This window comes from Urocampus carinirostris, chromosome 5 (genome assembly GCF_059441175.1).
Source record: "Urocampus carinirostris isolate Australia breed hairy pipefish chromosome 5, RoL_Ucar_1.0, whole genome shotgun sequence".
Classification (NCBI taxonomy): domain Eukaryota; kingdom Metazoa; phylum Chordata; class Actinopteri; order Syngnathiformes; family Syngnathidae; genus Urocampus; species Urocampus carinirostris.
Genome location: NC_142353.1, coordinates 19,011,167 through 19,025,129, shown reverse-complemented (window position 1 = coordinate 19,025,129; position 13,963 = coordinate 19,011,167). Strand labels below are relative to the sequence as shown.

The 13,963-nt window shown below is 37.8% G+C and overlaps 1 protein-coding gene across 2 annotated transcripts in view; it reads right to left on the bottom strand.

Moving 5' to 3' along the window:
* Nucleotides 1-13,963, bottom strand: part of ccser1 (coiled-coil serine-rich protein 1) — a 191,597-nt gene that overhangs the window by 12,541 nt on the left and 165,093 nt on the right. Inside the window, exon 11 of one of the 2 annotated variants that reach the window (XM_088336087.1) lies at nucleotides 7,077-13,367. The exons of the other annotated variant lie outside the window; for it this stretch is intronic. Coding sequence (XP_088192213.1) covers nucleotides 12,750-13,367 — 618 coding nt within the window. The 3' untranslated portion in view covers nucleotides 7,077-12,749. Of the gene's footprint in view, nucleotides 1-7,076; nucleotides 13,368-13,963 lie in introns of those variants that run through there. 2 annotated transcript variants of the gene reach the window in all.

The window sequence follows — 13,963 nt, the reverse complement described above, 5'->3', positions numbered from 1 at the left end:
TCACAGTATTTTCTGGACTATGATGAGTGCTTGATTAGAAGATGACCTTCAAAATATCACATCCTTGGGCAGAAAAAACAACAACAATGCCTCGGAAACTCGGTATAGCAAGTGCTACCAAGGCACCATCAAGAAGATCCTGACCAGATGCATCCCCTTGTGTTATTCCACCTCCACCGTGTCCTCCCTAAAGACTCCGCAAGCATCGTGAGAGCTGCGGAAGAGGTCGTTGGTGTCCATCTCACGCCCCTCCCGGACAAACTTCGCCTCACCCGCAAAGCCCGCAGGATTGCAGGTGACCTCACCAACTCATCTCACAGCCTCTTCAAACTGCTGAGGTCAGGAAAAATAGTGCAGAGCCTCAAAGCTAGAACCAGAAGGCTCAATGACAGCTTCTTCCATCAAGCTGTCAGGACTATCAACTCTCTCCCTGCCCCAACCCCCTCCCAAACCCCTGCCTTCTGACAAATCAATACAAAACTGCAATATTTAGATTGTGGCTATAGTGTGCACATTTTTCTTTATTCTCACCTTTTTAGATTTTTATATGCATATTTCTTTTTTTTTTTAAAGTCACTTCTATTTGTTATTTGCATTATGTCTTAAAACACAAAACAAAAGGAAGTGAAAACTTCAGTGCAACAGCAAATAGACTACGAAATACAAGAAAATGATATTCATATTTCAAAAAGATAATCATGAAACATATTATGTCTGAAAAACACAGGAAAACCAATTAAAATATTATTTTATATGATATATATGTTACTGCTTTACTGCATTTGGGCCATGTTGCATTTTTTGGCCTGGAGAGGGGTGGATGGCACCAGGACACACCACAGGGGTGTTTAATATTTTTGGGATTTTATTTTTCAAATGTGTTGCTTTTTTCACACATTATGAAAATTATTAAGACCATATGCATGTAACATATACCTGTGCTCAGAGTCTACAGACTTAGTGAGGCACGCAATTTTCTTGCCTCAAGGCAGAGGGCGATAGTGAGAGGACACACCTCAGTCTCAAACAATAAAATTAGTGATACAGTGGTATTAGCAAGCGAACTTCAAGTGAAGCCATCCCGAATGTTTTTTCTCATTGCATGGACTTTTATTCATAATGGAGGATCACTTACTTATTGATTGTTATATTCAAATGGAGCAGCACATAGTGTAATACTGAGGGCTTCCTAGGGGTACAAAAAGCCTTGACCAGTAAAAAATAGATAAAAACAAATAATTTGAAAACAGGCAAAAATACATCATACCGATGTTAGTTTTTATAAAAATTATAGGTCGCGAAATTAGTATTTCTTTTACACCGTGGAATCCCCACTTACATCGGCGCCATGTTTACCCTGCATTCTGCCGTGTATCACTGGCCCCCGCTAATTCCAGACAACACAGCGCCATTTAGTGGTCAAATATTACACGTTAAGGTAAGACAATAAATGGTTTTTGCCCTGCGACTGGCTGGCATCCAGTTCAGGGTGTCCCCTGCCCTCTGCCCGAAGATAGCTGGGATGGACTCAAGCACCCCTGCGACCCTACTGAGGAGAAGTAGTGCAGATTATGGATGGATGAATGAATCCTTTTTTCCCTAGGTACAGTTTATATATTGCTGCCAATCAATAATAAAGATATGTAGGTTCATTTATGTGTAAATTTGATTGTCCTTCAGCAGACACAAACCTCACTGCACGTCGCTGACTTACATTATGTAGAAATTGTCAGCATATCCTTCCAAAATCAAATGAGTTCAGTATTTCTTTCTCATTTATTTAATGGCTTCAGATATTAATAAGAACAGAGACAGCGGAGCGAAATGTTCTGTGATAAAATATGAAAGGTGCCATAACCCAATCCCAAAATACAACAGAAATAATTCAATCTGATATTTTTTGTCAAAGGTCAAAATGATATCATACATCATGTTTGGTCAAAGATAGAAAGGACCCAAAATTCGTCCTGAACTGGAACCAAGCAGCTTACATTAACATATACTAAAAACTTTGGAAATCTGTGTTTCAAAACTGTTCTTATGAATGTGATAGCACTGGAAATATGGTTTTAATATAAAATATGGAGGATGTCATGATTTGTTGCTGGTCATTCAAAAAAAATCTGAAAAAGGAAAAAAAAAACAAGACATGATTTAGGATGCAGTGCAAGACAAGCAATACACGCTTCTTGCAGGGTTCGTACACCTTTTTTTTTCAAGAACTTTCAAAACCAATTTTCCAATTCCTCCAGTACCATTAAAAGATGAAATCCAGTGTGAATCGTATATTTTGCAGATACACAAATATATCTGCAATTTACACATGTGATTTTTATTCACATTTAATTGTGCAATTATCCAGACGAAGTTTTTTAAATCTTGAGGAAATCCTGAATATACTTGTTTTTGAGACAAATCTCTCCCCATATTGAGGTTGGGTAAAAATATGTAGCTTACATTTTCAGTTGCAGGAAATTCTTTCTATTACAATTTGCCCGGTGACGCTTCATAGGACAATGCCATCCAAGCTAATGCCAGCTGACGTTAATCGCGAGGGAAGAAGAAATGCAATAACAAAGTGAAACCACCAGAGAGAAGTGTTATCATCATTTTTAAGCAGAATTGTTGAGAAAGTACTTTTCAAGCTTTAAAATTCAAGTATTTGAAGCACCCTTACAAACCCTGTTCTTAGCTTAAATGAAGAGATGCTAAAAATGTAGGGAATGAGCGGCAGAACCGCCGTCCCACAGCAGCGTGTATTTATGTCTTACCATACCGATGATAAAGGCTTTCATTTTCTTTCAAAATTATTGTCATAATAAATGAGTTTTGTACAATGAACACAATGCAAATGTCATCCCACAATAGAGTGTGATTTAAATGGTATATCTACTTTGTGTATCTCAACTCACAACTTTCCAATCAAACAGCGGAATGGAAATGATCATGCTTTTTAGAAATAAGACATGCCAAATTAGAATCATGCTGTTCACACGTAGCTGTGGGATCAATACGTGCTGCTCATCTCACACGATGTGCATTGTTTAAAAGGAAATATCGACAAATAAGAACCAAACGTGTAGCTCTTGCGGTGCCGTGGGACGGTGTTTTCGAAGAGCACACAGAGTTAAAAGCCTCAAAAATGCCATCCCACAACAGCGTGTCATAAGCGAGACATACTGAATTGAATAGCATGGGACTAATTTGAAAGGGAGAATTGCAAGAATAAATGGAGATGATGTGTGTCCTATTTTGGTGGGGGATGGCTGATTGATGAGAACAAACTACCGTGAATTCCAGACTAAAAGTGCACTGGGTTAAAAGCCGCATGCTCAAATTTGAGACTCTAACTCAATTTTGTCTTTATACAAGCCACATTGGATTTTAAGCCGGTGGCTAAATTACGTAACGTGTGAGCCCTATATTTCTGGACGACATAACCAGGACAACCGAAGGGAGAATAGTGCCAGATTGCAATTGTGTCTTTTTGTGTGGTTGTCATTGTTGGTTGCCGCATTGTTGGACCACATTGCATTTACTTGTTATCGTTCCCCGATAATTAAAGGAAACTCTAGCAACCTGATGCTGGGGGTACGGAAAGAGAAGTGTTGCAATTTTGATGACTTTCAAATATGTTTAAATCAGATGTAATATTTGAGAACCTTGGGTGAAAAAGTTGAAATGTTGTGAATATGATGTAAATATTAAATCAAGTACCATAAAACCTTGGCCTGGAGAGGGATGGGTGCCACTAGGCTTTACTTGCCCAAGACACATCACAGGAAATGGTGCCCCTACGACCTATGTAGTTAAGGCATCGACCACCCGCCTCCCCATAAAACCTACTGTTTTGCTCCTTTTATGTATTATATCAGGGGTGGCGAACAAGTTTAACACAAAGAGCTGAAATTTTTAACTGTGAGAGTCAAAGAGCAACACCACACACTGACCTGCCATGACAGACACACACACAAACACACACAATTAAAAACATATTATTTCCCATAACACACTACTCTCCTTACAATACAAGTATTGTTCTTGTGTTGATTTCAAGGAAAGTGTCCACCCTCAATACACACAAAAAAAACTAAACATGAAACAAGGCAAAGAGCCGCAGTATATAGAAGATATGATGAGGCCAAGAGCCGCATGCGGCTCTAGAGCCACGTGTTTGCCACCCCTATATTATATGAATGATGTTGACAAAAACCTCGACCAATTTCTTCTCTATAAGGGCATTTGAAATGTTTTCAGACGTCACCGCCGTGTTTTGTATATGATGCGCATGGATTGTGGGAAACCTCATGATCTTCAAAGAAGGAATAATACATTAATATATTGTTAGTAAGAAAAATTATTGAATAATTGTCACTATCATCACTATTATTTATTATTGATCTCACTAACACTAACAATGTGTTTAAGGTGGGTGCAAGCTAAAGAAAGTCAATTAATCTTAAGTTGTATTTTTCTTCATTTAATGCGTAGTCTATAGAGTCAGACTGCCGAGAAACGAGGCAACAATTTCAAGCATTTCAGCCAAGAACCTTAAAAACCCGACATTAGAAATTCAAGCATTTTCAAGCATTTCAAGCACTCATATGAACCCTGTAGAAATGTGGGATGACAAATACAAATTTTAGAATGGGCGTATTAAATATATGGCGACTTTCCAAGGGTATAACGTTTACAAGTGAGAGGCTTTGATTATCAATCTTCAAAACGCATATCCCCAACATTTGGAGCATCTTGTCTGTGTTTTGAGGTCGCACTAGCTAAAGTGCAAAAAAACTTCCGGAGAGCAAAAACAAAGAAGCTAATTCTACGATTATCTGCAATGATTGTTGCTCCGATAATCGGAAATGCCGACTTACAGCCCTGTGGATGGTCTTTTGTTCACAACTCCTCATAAAAATCATAATGTACACTTATTTACAGTTCAAACAGTGATTACCGAGCAAAACTGAAAAAAAAAAAGAAAACATTCAAAGCTCAAATAATAAATTAGATTTGATTCATTCATAATATCAACATATTTGTGACTGTCTTTTCCACCATGTGATTGTCCGTTGGCTTTTTGATGGCGAGAAACAAAAACAAGGCCATCATATAAAATAAGAAAAAAATCAAATCAAATATTCTCAGACAAAGATTTTAAAGTCTTTGATGATATGGAATATTGACAAAAATGTTTAAATCAAGGTGATAATGAAGAGCAGCATGTGGAGCCAATGAGTTAAGAGGTAAGTTTAGTGGGTGAGCGTGGCAGATGGGGTTGGGTTTCGCTAACTACAAAGATTTAAATGGACATTGTGCATTACTTTGTGCCACCTAGTGTTTCGAACATTTCGTAATTGTTAAAAATAATAAACAAAAATATACCAACTATCTTATAAATGTGCTTTTTTTAATGTCAGGTCAAGAATGTTGTATTTGTTTTACATACAGTGTTTGTACGCCTTTAATATTGCCAAATTTAAGAACTTTTTAAGGAATTTCAAAGTCAATCTTTCAATTTTTCCAGAACCATTTAAAGAAAAAAATCCAGTGTGAAACATGTTTTTCGCAGAGATATAAATATGTCTGAGATTCACATGTGCGATTTTTGATCCCAAGTGTGCATTTATCAAGTCATATGAATTTGAGATCTTGAGTAAATTGTGAATATATATCCGTTTTTAAGACAAAATTCTCCAAATAGAGGTGTTGGGGAAAGATTTTCAGTTGCAGGAAGTTATTTTCTATTACATTTTAACACTGGGAAAAGCTAACTTCATTTCACCTGTTTGTGTTGCATGTACCTGTCCTCTTAAGTGTGACTCGTAGGGGTCAAAGATGCTTCAAAAGAGAATGTCGTACACACTAATGTCAGCTGCAGTCAATCACGAGAGATAAATAATTTCATTGTCAAACTTCAATGTCAAACCGAAGCCACCAAAGTGCAGTGTGTGTCATTTTTTAAGAAGACTTGTTGAGAAACATGGCAATAATTTACAAGCACTTCAAACGTTTTTAAGGATTTCAAGCACCTGTACAAACCCTGTACATAACATGAGGCATACCCTCAGGGAACTGACATGACTGTGCCTACATTGCTGCTAAAAAACTAAAATTTTGTGTAAGGCTGGGGAAAAATTAAGGCAGAAAATGGTTTGTTTTCTTTGTGTCTCTGTAGTTTGTGTTCTTCCTTGTGTGTTGTAGTATTCATTTTCATTTGCCTAACACAATACACTGACATCTAGTGGTCAACAATGAGAGGCAATTACTTGCTACTACAAAAAACTGTCTTCGACTTGGTTTTCAATGCCGAGTATTTATTATTTAACCACTAGATGTTACTGTATGGTGTATTGCAACAAAAATGAGTGCTAAAAATACAAGGAAGAATAAAAATCACAGAATCCAAGTCACCAGAATGCGCCATTTTGCTTCTCATTTTTCTGCCAAGCTTTTTGCAAAAAAGGGGGGAAATAAGAAAAAAGGAAAAACAGGGGAGAGGGAAAAAAGGAAGCAAAATAGGAAAATGAAAAAAGAAGGGAAGGAAAAGAGGCAGAAAAAAGAAGTAAAAAACTTAATTTGATAATTTGCATTGAAAAACTCAAAATGTATCACAGCTAGCTCAGAACATTTTTTTTAAATTGCTAAGTGATTTAAAAAAAATAATAATAAAAAAAGGAAAATTCCATCAAAATGTTTTTTTTAATAAATTAAACTTTTTTACCACCAGGAGGCGCCAAATAATACACACTGTCCCTTTAATAAACTCACCAATTCTATGGCTGCGATATTAAAGCAGACGTGGAACCCACCCAACCTTCTGAGGCAATGTTCTATTTTCAGATCAAAGAACAAGGGGCGGGGGCAGGGTAAACTTCGAGTTCAAGGTATTGGTCAATGTAAATGTTAGGCAAGTTTTATTTTGTCAATAACTTTTGTATACTTTTGCCATTTTGCGCAAAACATACAGTAAGATCTGTTCCGCACCAGAAGAGGATTCTGTTCATGAACCAAGTAAAACATCAATCATTGAATCAGTTGTTTCAACTATAACAGGGAAAAAAGGAATTTGATAATTACTTACAAAAGTTTATTTGATTGATGCACTATTAGAAAACGTCAAAACTTTCAATTTATTACAGGTGAGTGTAATGGCGGCGGAAAACCTTTTTCTAAATCAAGGTTTCTATTCAATGAAACAGTCAATTATATGAAATTCTGCAGAGGGCATTTAGTTTCTGACATGGTTTCATTGTGTTCCTACAGTGATGACTTAAGTACAATAGACACCCATGTCAAAATGCTAACCTGCCATTTTGGTATTATAAAGCAGTACTAGAATGTTAGTTATGATTTACTTCATCTGCTCTTTCCTGGGTATGTCGAAGTACTGTTCCTTTTCAGTGTTTTAAGTTGTTATAGTGATGGATTTGGTTTTATGTTATATCGTCACCTAGTATGTTCTCATGCACAAACAATAGTTTTGTGTTTGTATCCCTTGTTTAAAAAAAAAACAAGATTTGATCAAATATAGTCGTTTTTTGCCAGTTTGTCCCCAGATTATTTTACATTTCTTTTTTAGCTTTTGCCTGATTTTCTTAATGTTACTATGTTAATTGTTTTAACATTACATTTTGCTATTTTCTTTCCCTAGATCCAGAAAAAAAGCCTGGATATCAAACATCACATATGGTAAACCGTTTCAACCAGGGGTGTCGAACCCATTTTAACTCGGGGGGCCGCACGACAGAACATTCTCTCAGGTGCCGGGCTAGTAGATTAGAGAGAAAGAAAAAAAGAAAATGAGAAAGAGACAGGGTGGGAAAAAAAGAGAGAAAAAGAGAGAAAGAGAGCTTGAGAAACAAAATAAATAAAATGAGAAATAGTGAGAGAGTGGAAAGAGAGAACAAAATCCAAAGAGAAATAGAAAGAGAAAAGAGAAGGAGAGAAAGGGAGAAGGGGGAAAAGAGAGGAGAAAGCAAGAGAGAGAAAGTGAGATAAGAGAGAGAGCAAAAGAAGGTGAAAAGACACAGAAAAAGAGACAAAGAGGAACATAAAAAAGAAAAAGAGAGGGAGTGAAAGAGAGAGAGAGAGTGAGAGAAAAAGGGAAGGAGAGAGAGAGAGAGAAATACAAGCACAGCATCTGTGAGAGGCACCTGGCTTTGGCAACATCAAGTGTACATGTTTCAACCTGCAGCTCATTTTTCTCTTGCGCTTCTCTGAGCAGGCCGGATTCAATCCCTTAGCGGGCCTAATCTGGCCCGCAGACCGCCTGTTTAACAACTTGGTTAACTTCTCAACCAAACTATGACCCGGCTATTTATTTAGGCCTGACAAACGAAAATAGTAGTATATATAATACATAGAAAAATTGTAAAAAAAAATGGAATTGGTGCAAGTCTTGGTCCCAGGGTCCCTCCGTGTTTTTTCCCTCCATAAAAAAAATTACAGAGTATTAATGTGTACAGCGCTTAAGGCCAACATTCCAATAGCTGGCTATTCATTTCTGCATTTGCTATTTTTGAAAATAATTTGTTTTAATTATAAAGATATTTATATTGCAAACAAAAATGCTAAAATAATATATATGTAATACATATAAGATGGAAAAAAATGATCTGTAGGAATTTATAAATAAATATATATGCAGATATCTACAGATTCTACAGATTTATTTCATCGATTTGGTTTTAAAACACGCAGAGTCAAAATAATCTTATATTGGGTTCTTTTTCTAAGCACTAAAACTGATCATATGCATTAAAAAACACAAAATGCAATACGGCAAACTCAATTTTTTTTCTTGCATGAAATTTGACAAATACCCTCATATTTAAAAAAAATGATTACAAACAATAGCAAATAAAGGGTAAAAAATAGCCATCTTTTGAATGTTGGCCTTGAACGCAGTACACCTTGATAATTCGTGGAACATCCATTTTTTTAATGGAGGGAAGACGCACCAAAAGACACAGGGGTCAGGACTGGCACCAATTTGTTTTTACAGTATTATTTATATTATAAATATTTCATTTTTTACTATTTTCGTTTGGCAGACCAGATTAAAATATCTGAGGGCCATAGTTTGCTTTAGAAGTTAACGTATGCAGGTAAGTTGGTTCAAAGAGTTTACCATATGTGAAAGGCTAATTTATGTTCTTACATATCCAGGATTTTTTTTTTCTGGAAGAAGAAAACAAATAAACGAACGTGCTCCTAATTACATGGAAACATGAAGAAAAGAAGGCAAAAACTTGAAAAACATAAAACCACAAGAAAAAAAATACTTTTACAAAAGTCATCATAGCTATCCTTTTACTACTCGGATGCTAAAAGTTTGCCCATTCCTATTCTAAAGTGACTACAACTAACTAGTCCTCACTTTTGGAAGAGCATACCAGAAATGTACGTATAGGATGTATTTTCAAGATGAGACTCGAGGTAAATTTTTAGGAGGGCTTTTAAAGGTTTGTTTTTGTTTACTTTTATCAAATTTACTGCTCATCTTTTACCAGACTATAATTTACCTTGAATGTGAATGAGTTCATTTTCTTAAAATCCGTTGAGGCTTGTACAAAAACCAAATTGAGTTTCTTCTTTAAATTGCGTAGGTGGCTTTTGATCAGTTGTGCTCTGTAGTCCGGAATTTACGGTAGATGTGATTGAATTATATTAGAAAAAAACCATGAAGCTCCCCTGTAGTATATCCCTTTTCATGTCAGCACCCTTCACAAAGCGGATGAAAAAAAGGAGGAATGGACGGATGAATGGAGGAAAAGTGCCAGGAAGCGAAGTGTACATTTGGCAATGTGAGACGACGACGACAGCCTCACTTCATCCAGCAGCAAAAAGGTTGAAATAAATTAACAAGAAATATTTAAAATCGCTTGAAGTTTGTCATGCTTTCTGTTCACTGTCCATAACTGAGCGTGTGTGTATTTTGTAGTAAGCATTTGTGGGTGTCAGCACGTCCAAACTGTCAGCATGACACCACGTGGGAGCGCTGACACATTGCGTGTTTGCGTTTTGTGGAAAATAGATGAACAAAATGTCAAAGGAGTTCCATCGTGCTCGTCTTCAGGTGGATATCGGCTCAGTTTCCACCCCTTTGATTTCGTCAGATCACAACCTACCAGTGGGTGAATGCATTCAAAGAGAGTGTGTTTCTCTAAACCAGGGGTGGGCAAACTTTTTGAGTTGCGGGCCACATTGGATTGAAAAAAATTGGAAAAAGGGCCAGGAGGAAGAAAATGTATAATCTATCTATAATATATCTTTTTGTATCTACCAGTACGGTCTTGGGTCAAATACTTTGGCAATACATGGGGAAAAAGGATAAAGAAGGCTAGAGGTAAGATCGGTCTATAAAATCCAGCCGGATATATAAGCTCATACTCTGGTTTACTTCGGGCCAAGTCCTTCAGATCAAGTGTGTTTTAGAAGTGCAGCGTCAAAATGAACCCTTTGCCGACAAAGTGCTTATTTTGGCGAAGAGCAGCGAAATGAAACGACATAGCACGAAAGAAAATCGTATACTGCAGATTACAAGATGCAAAGAGTGAACTATGCAAACGAAAGGCAGAAAGGAAGTTTGTAAAACTTGTAAGCGGAAATTACGTCTGACGTAAGCGATGTAGAGGTGGAAAGAGAAAGCGGCGCATCTCCTACCGTGACATTGAGGATGAAAGTATTTTTGGATTTAGTGATTTGGAGTTAAACTGATTGCTTCGTAAGTATATTCTTTATGGTGGAGTTATGTGAATAATATAACTTTGGTGCTGAAGCGTGCATTTAGGCACCGAACTGCAGTGTGCAAGTGGGTTACTCCGGTTAAAGTACTGTTACTAAAGAAAAATAATACTCAAGAAGAAGTAAAAAGTAGTCATCTAAATAATTACTAAAAGTAAGTGCATGCTGTGCAAATCCTCTACAAAGGAAAACAAATAGTTACTTTACATTACATTCTGAAAATAAATAAAAACAGACAAAATAAGGGAGATAGGTCTGTATAGAATAGCATTAAGGAAATGTAGCTATGAATAAACATGTAGACATTTTATGTTGTTTTCTTTTTTGTCTACAATGAAACTATTCTAATTGGTTTCGAAAAACTGAAATAAAGCAAACTAAAAAAACGAATGACCTTTTTGACACTTTAATTGAATAATTTGCATTGAAAAACTCAAAATGTATTACAGCTAGCTCAGAACATTTTTTTTTTTAAATTGCTAAGTGATTTAATAAAAAATTACAATACATGATTAAAAAAAGAACGGGAATAGTAGTAGCCAGCTTTTTGAATGTTGGGGACCCAGGTGACAAAAGTGGCACTGAATAACCACATTTTTATTAGTACAACCCTCCTTATATTATGGACCATAATTATTTGTGTATGATGCACTTTTCTCTTACTTAAAAAAAGAACTGAACATGAGAGCTGGGGTTACATAGATTCATTAGTATATTACATAGTATATTATGGTTACCACTTTTTGCGCATTGATTAATTAGTCGAAAATATCCCTGAGCAGAAATGCAAAACATTGAATACAACCACATCTTTCGACCCACAAGACACTAAAGGTCTATTTTTAGTAACAAGATCCAAATTATTGCGTGGGAGTATTATAATAAGTACGGTAATTCTCCATGGTATGTGCCCAGAGAAGGGGCTTCCCTTCATTTCTTTCCTTGCCTCATCTATCCCACACTGAAATATAATGTTTTGCGAATTTAAAAATACCTAAAGTTAAGAAGTTTCAATCCAGTCTTCTTTTACCAGCTCAGTAGCCTAGATGGTAGTGTGCCCGCTTTGAGACTGGGAGGTCGCTGGTTCGCGCCTCCACCGAGACATACCTAATTGGTATAATGGCGGCGCCCTCTGGCTGCGGCTGCATCGACTCGCTACAACGGGTCAGGTGTATCGACATTTCGTTCTGTGTACATTGTTACAAAGAATGACAATACAAAGGAAATTATTATTATTATTATTATTATTATTGTATTTTTAATAAATGATAAATTGTCACCCTTTATATGCCAACTCACGCTACAAAGAGGAAACTTTCTGTATACGATTCTTCTTTGAAGCTTAAAGTTGCAGATTATGATGAAATCGATAAAAATCGAGCACCTAGCCAAAAATACACTGTACTAGAGACCAATGTTGGAAAATGGAGAACACAACGACGTCCTCAAAGCGACAATAGCATGACAAGGGAAACAACTCTTTGATGTAACTGATGATTAATCTGATTTGAAGGACATTAAATCATTTGGGTAAATTTGATTTTGGTAATGTGTACGTTTACGTTGTCAATAAATTATTTTCATCATGGTTGTGTGTATTCAAGAACGTTTGTCACTTACAATAACTAGTTTGAGTTGAGAAAAGTGAAACAAAATTTTATACGGAATAAATTAAGGGTGCGTGTTGTACACGAGAGTATTCTGTGCGCAAATAAATATGGTGTATCATTTTATGTTTAACATTTTGCGAGCTGGATTAAAAAGCCTCACGGGCTGCATGTAGCCCATAGGCCGTAGTTTGCCCACCGCTGCTTTAGACTGATGAGGGAGTGAAATGGGTAAAGATATTGGCATTGGTGTGTAGGTGCATGTGTACAAAATGTCAGTGTAAACGACATCCAGGGGAGTTGTGCGTGGATTTCTGGTGTATTCACGCAGCCTTCCCTTTTCGTCAATTGCCTTTCTTTTTCGAAAAGAGCAAACAAAACGTCTTCTTGTGATCAAGCGTCTCTCTGCGTGAGCGCCTGGAGGTCGGCGGAGTGCAGAGAGTGCTGGAGGAAGACGTTTTTGCGAGAGTAGCTGTGCAGGGACAGCGGGCCCCGAGGCGGTTGCCCCAGGCGGCCTGTGAAGGGCGATGAGGAGGTGGAGGAGGCAGCTCGGGTCGGGGTGGAGTTGAGCCCAGAAGGAGATGCGCTGCTCCCCCTGCTCGTCAGGCTTTGGAGACTGGAGGAGGAGGAGGTGCCGACTGCCCGGGGGATGAGGCATGGGTGGTGATGCTCTCCTTTGCGGGATGCCGAGTTTCCCCCAAGGGACTCGGACGACGACGATACCCTCTCTTCATAGGGGATGAGAGGCTGGGCAGCAGTGATAAAAGGACGGTGGACCACGTTCGTAGGACAGCTGTGATTTTCCTGCCTGGATGGAGAGGGAGCTGGCAGGTGACAGGGGACATCAGCGGGGATATCAGCGAGGACATCAGCGAGGCCCCCTGCGAGCGGCGGAGTGGACTGCACACCCCCGGCCCGCTGTACCCTTTGCTCCTTTAGGGGCAGGCTGTGGCTGTTGCTGGTGCTGCTGCTGCTGCTTGGCCCTGAGCAATGCCCTGGATGATGGTTGGCCTGAGAAGAAAAACAAGCAGAAGGAAAACCAGACTTCAAAAAGGATTTTTGTGCATGTGTTAAAGTTCCTTCACAAAATGGCCGCTACTGTTTTCATCTGGTAGTGACGGAGCTTTTGAAGCACTTGAGACCTGACAATTTAGCACTTTAGGGGAAAATTTTTTGGGGAAATACGGTGTCATTTTTCCAACTGAAAATGCAAAGTGACACGGTGCATAAATTAGTTTAGTTAACCCTAGAACAGGGGTCCTCAAATACAAATCCTAAAGGTCCATAATTGTTCTTTTCAAACAAGCTTGGGTCCATTTATTATGACGATCAAGTGCAAGGAGACTCTAGTCAAACATATTTATTTTTGACGCCCTTAATCACAAAAATGGACTGCACAGGTTACAATGACACCATCCCCTGGTCTTAAACCAACATGCGGGCATGAAAAACATCCGCACGAGGAAAATGAAAAACCTTGGAAAGAGGCCTCACAAGTGGTAATCCATCTCCCAGGATTACCAGGCTGCTATAAATTCAACACAAACACAAAATTCGTCATTTCTTAAGCCATCACATAGTTTCTAGTTTATAGGTGCTGAATCAGA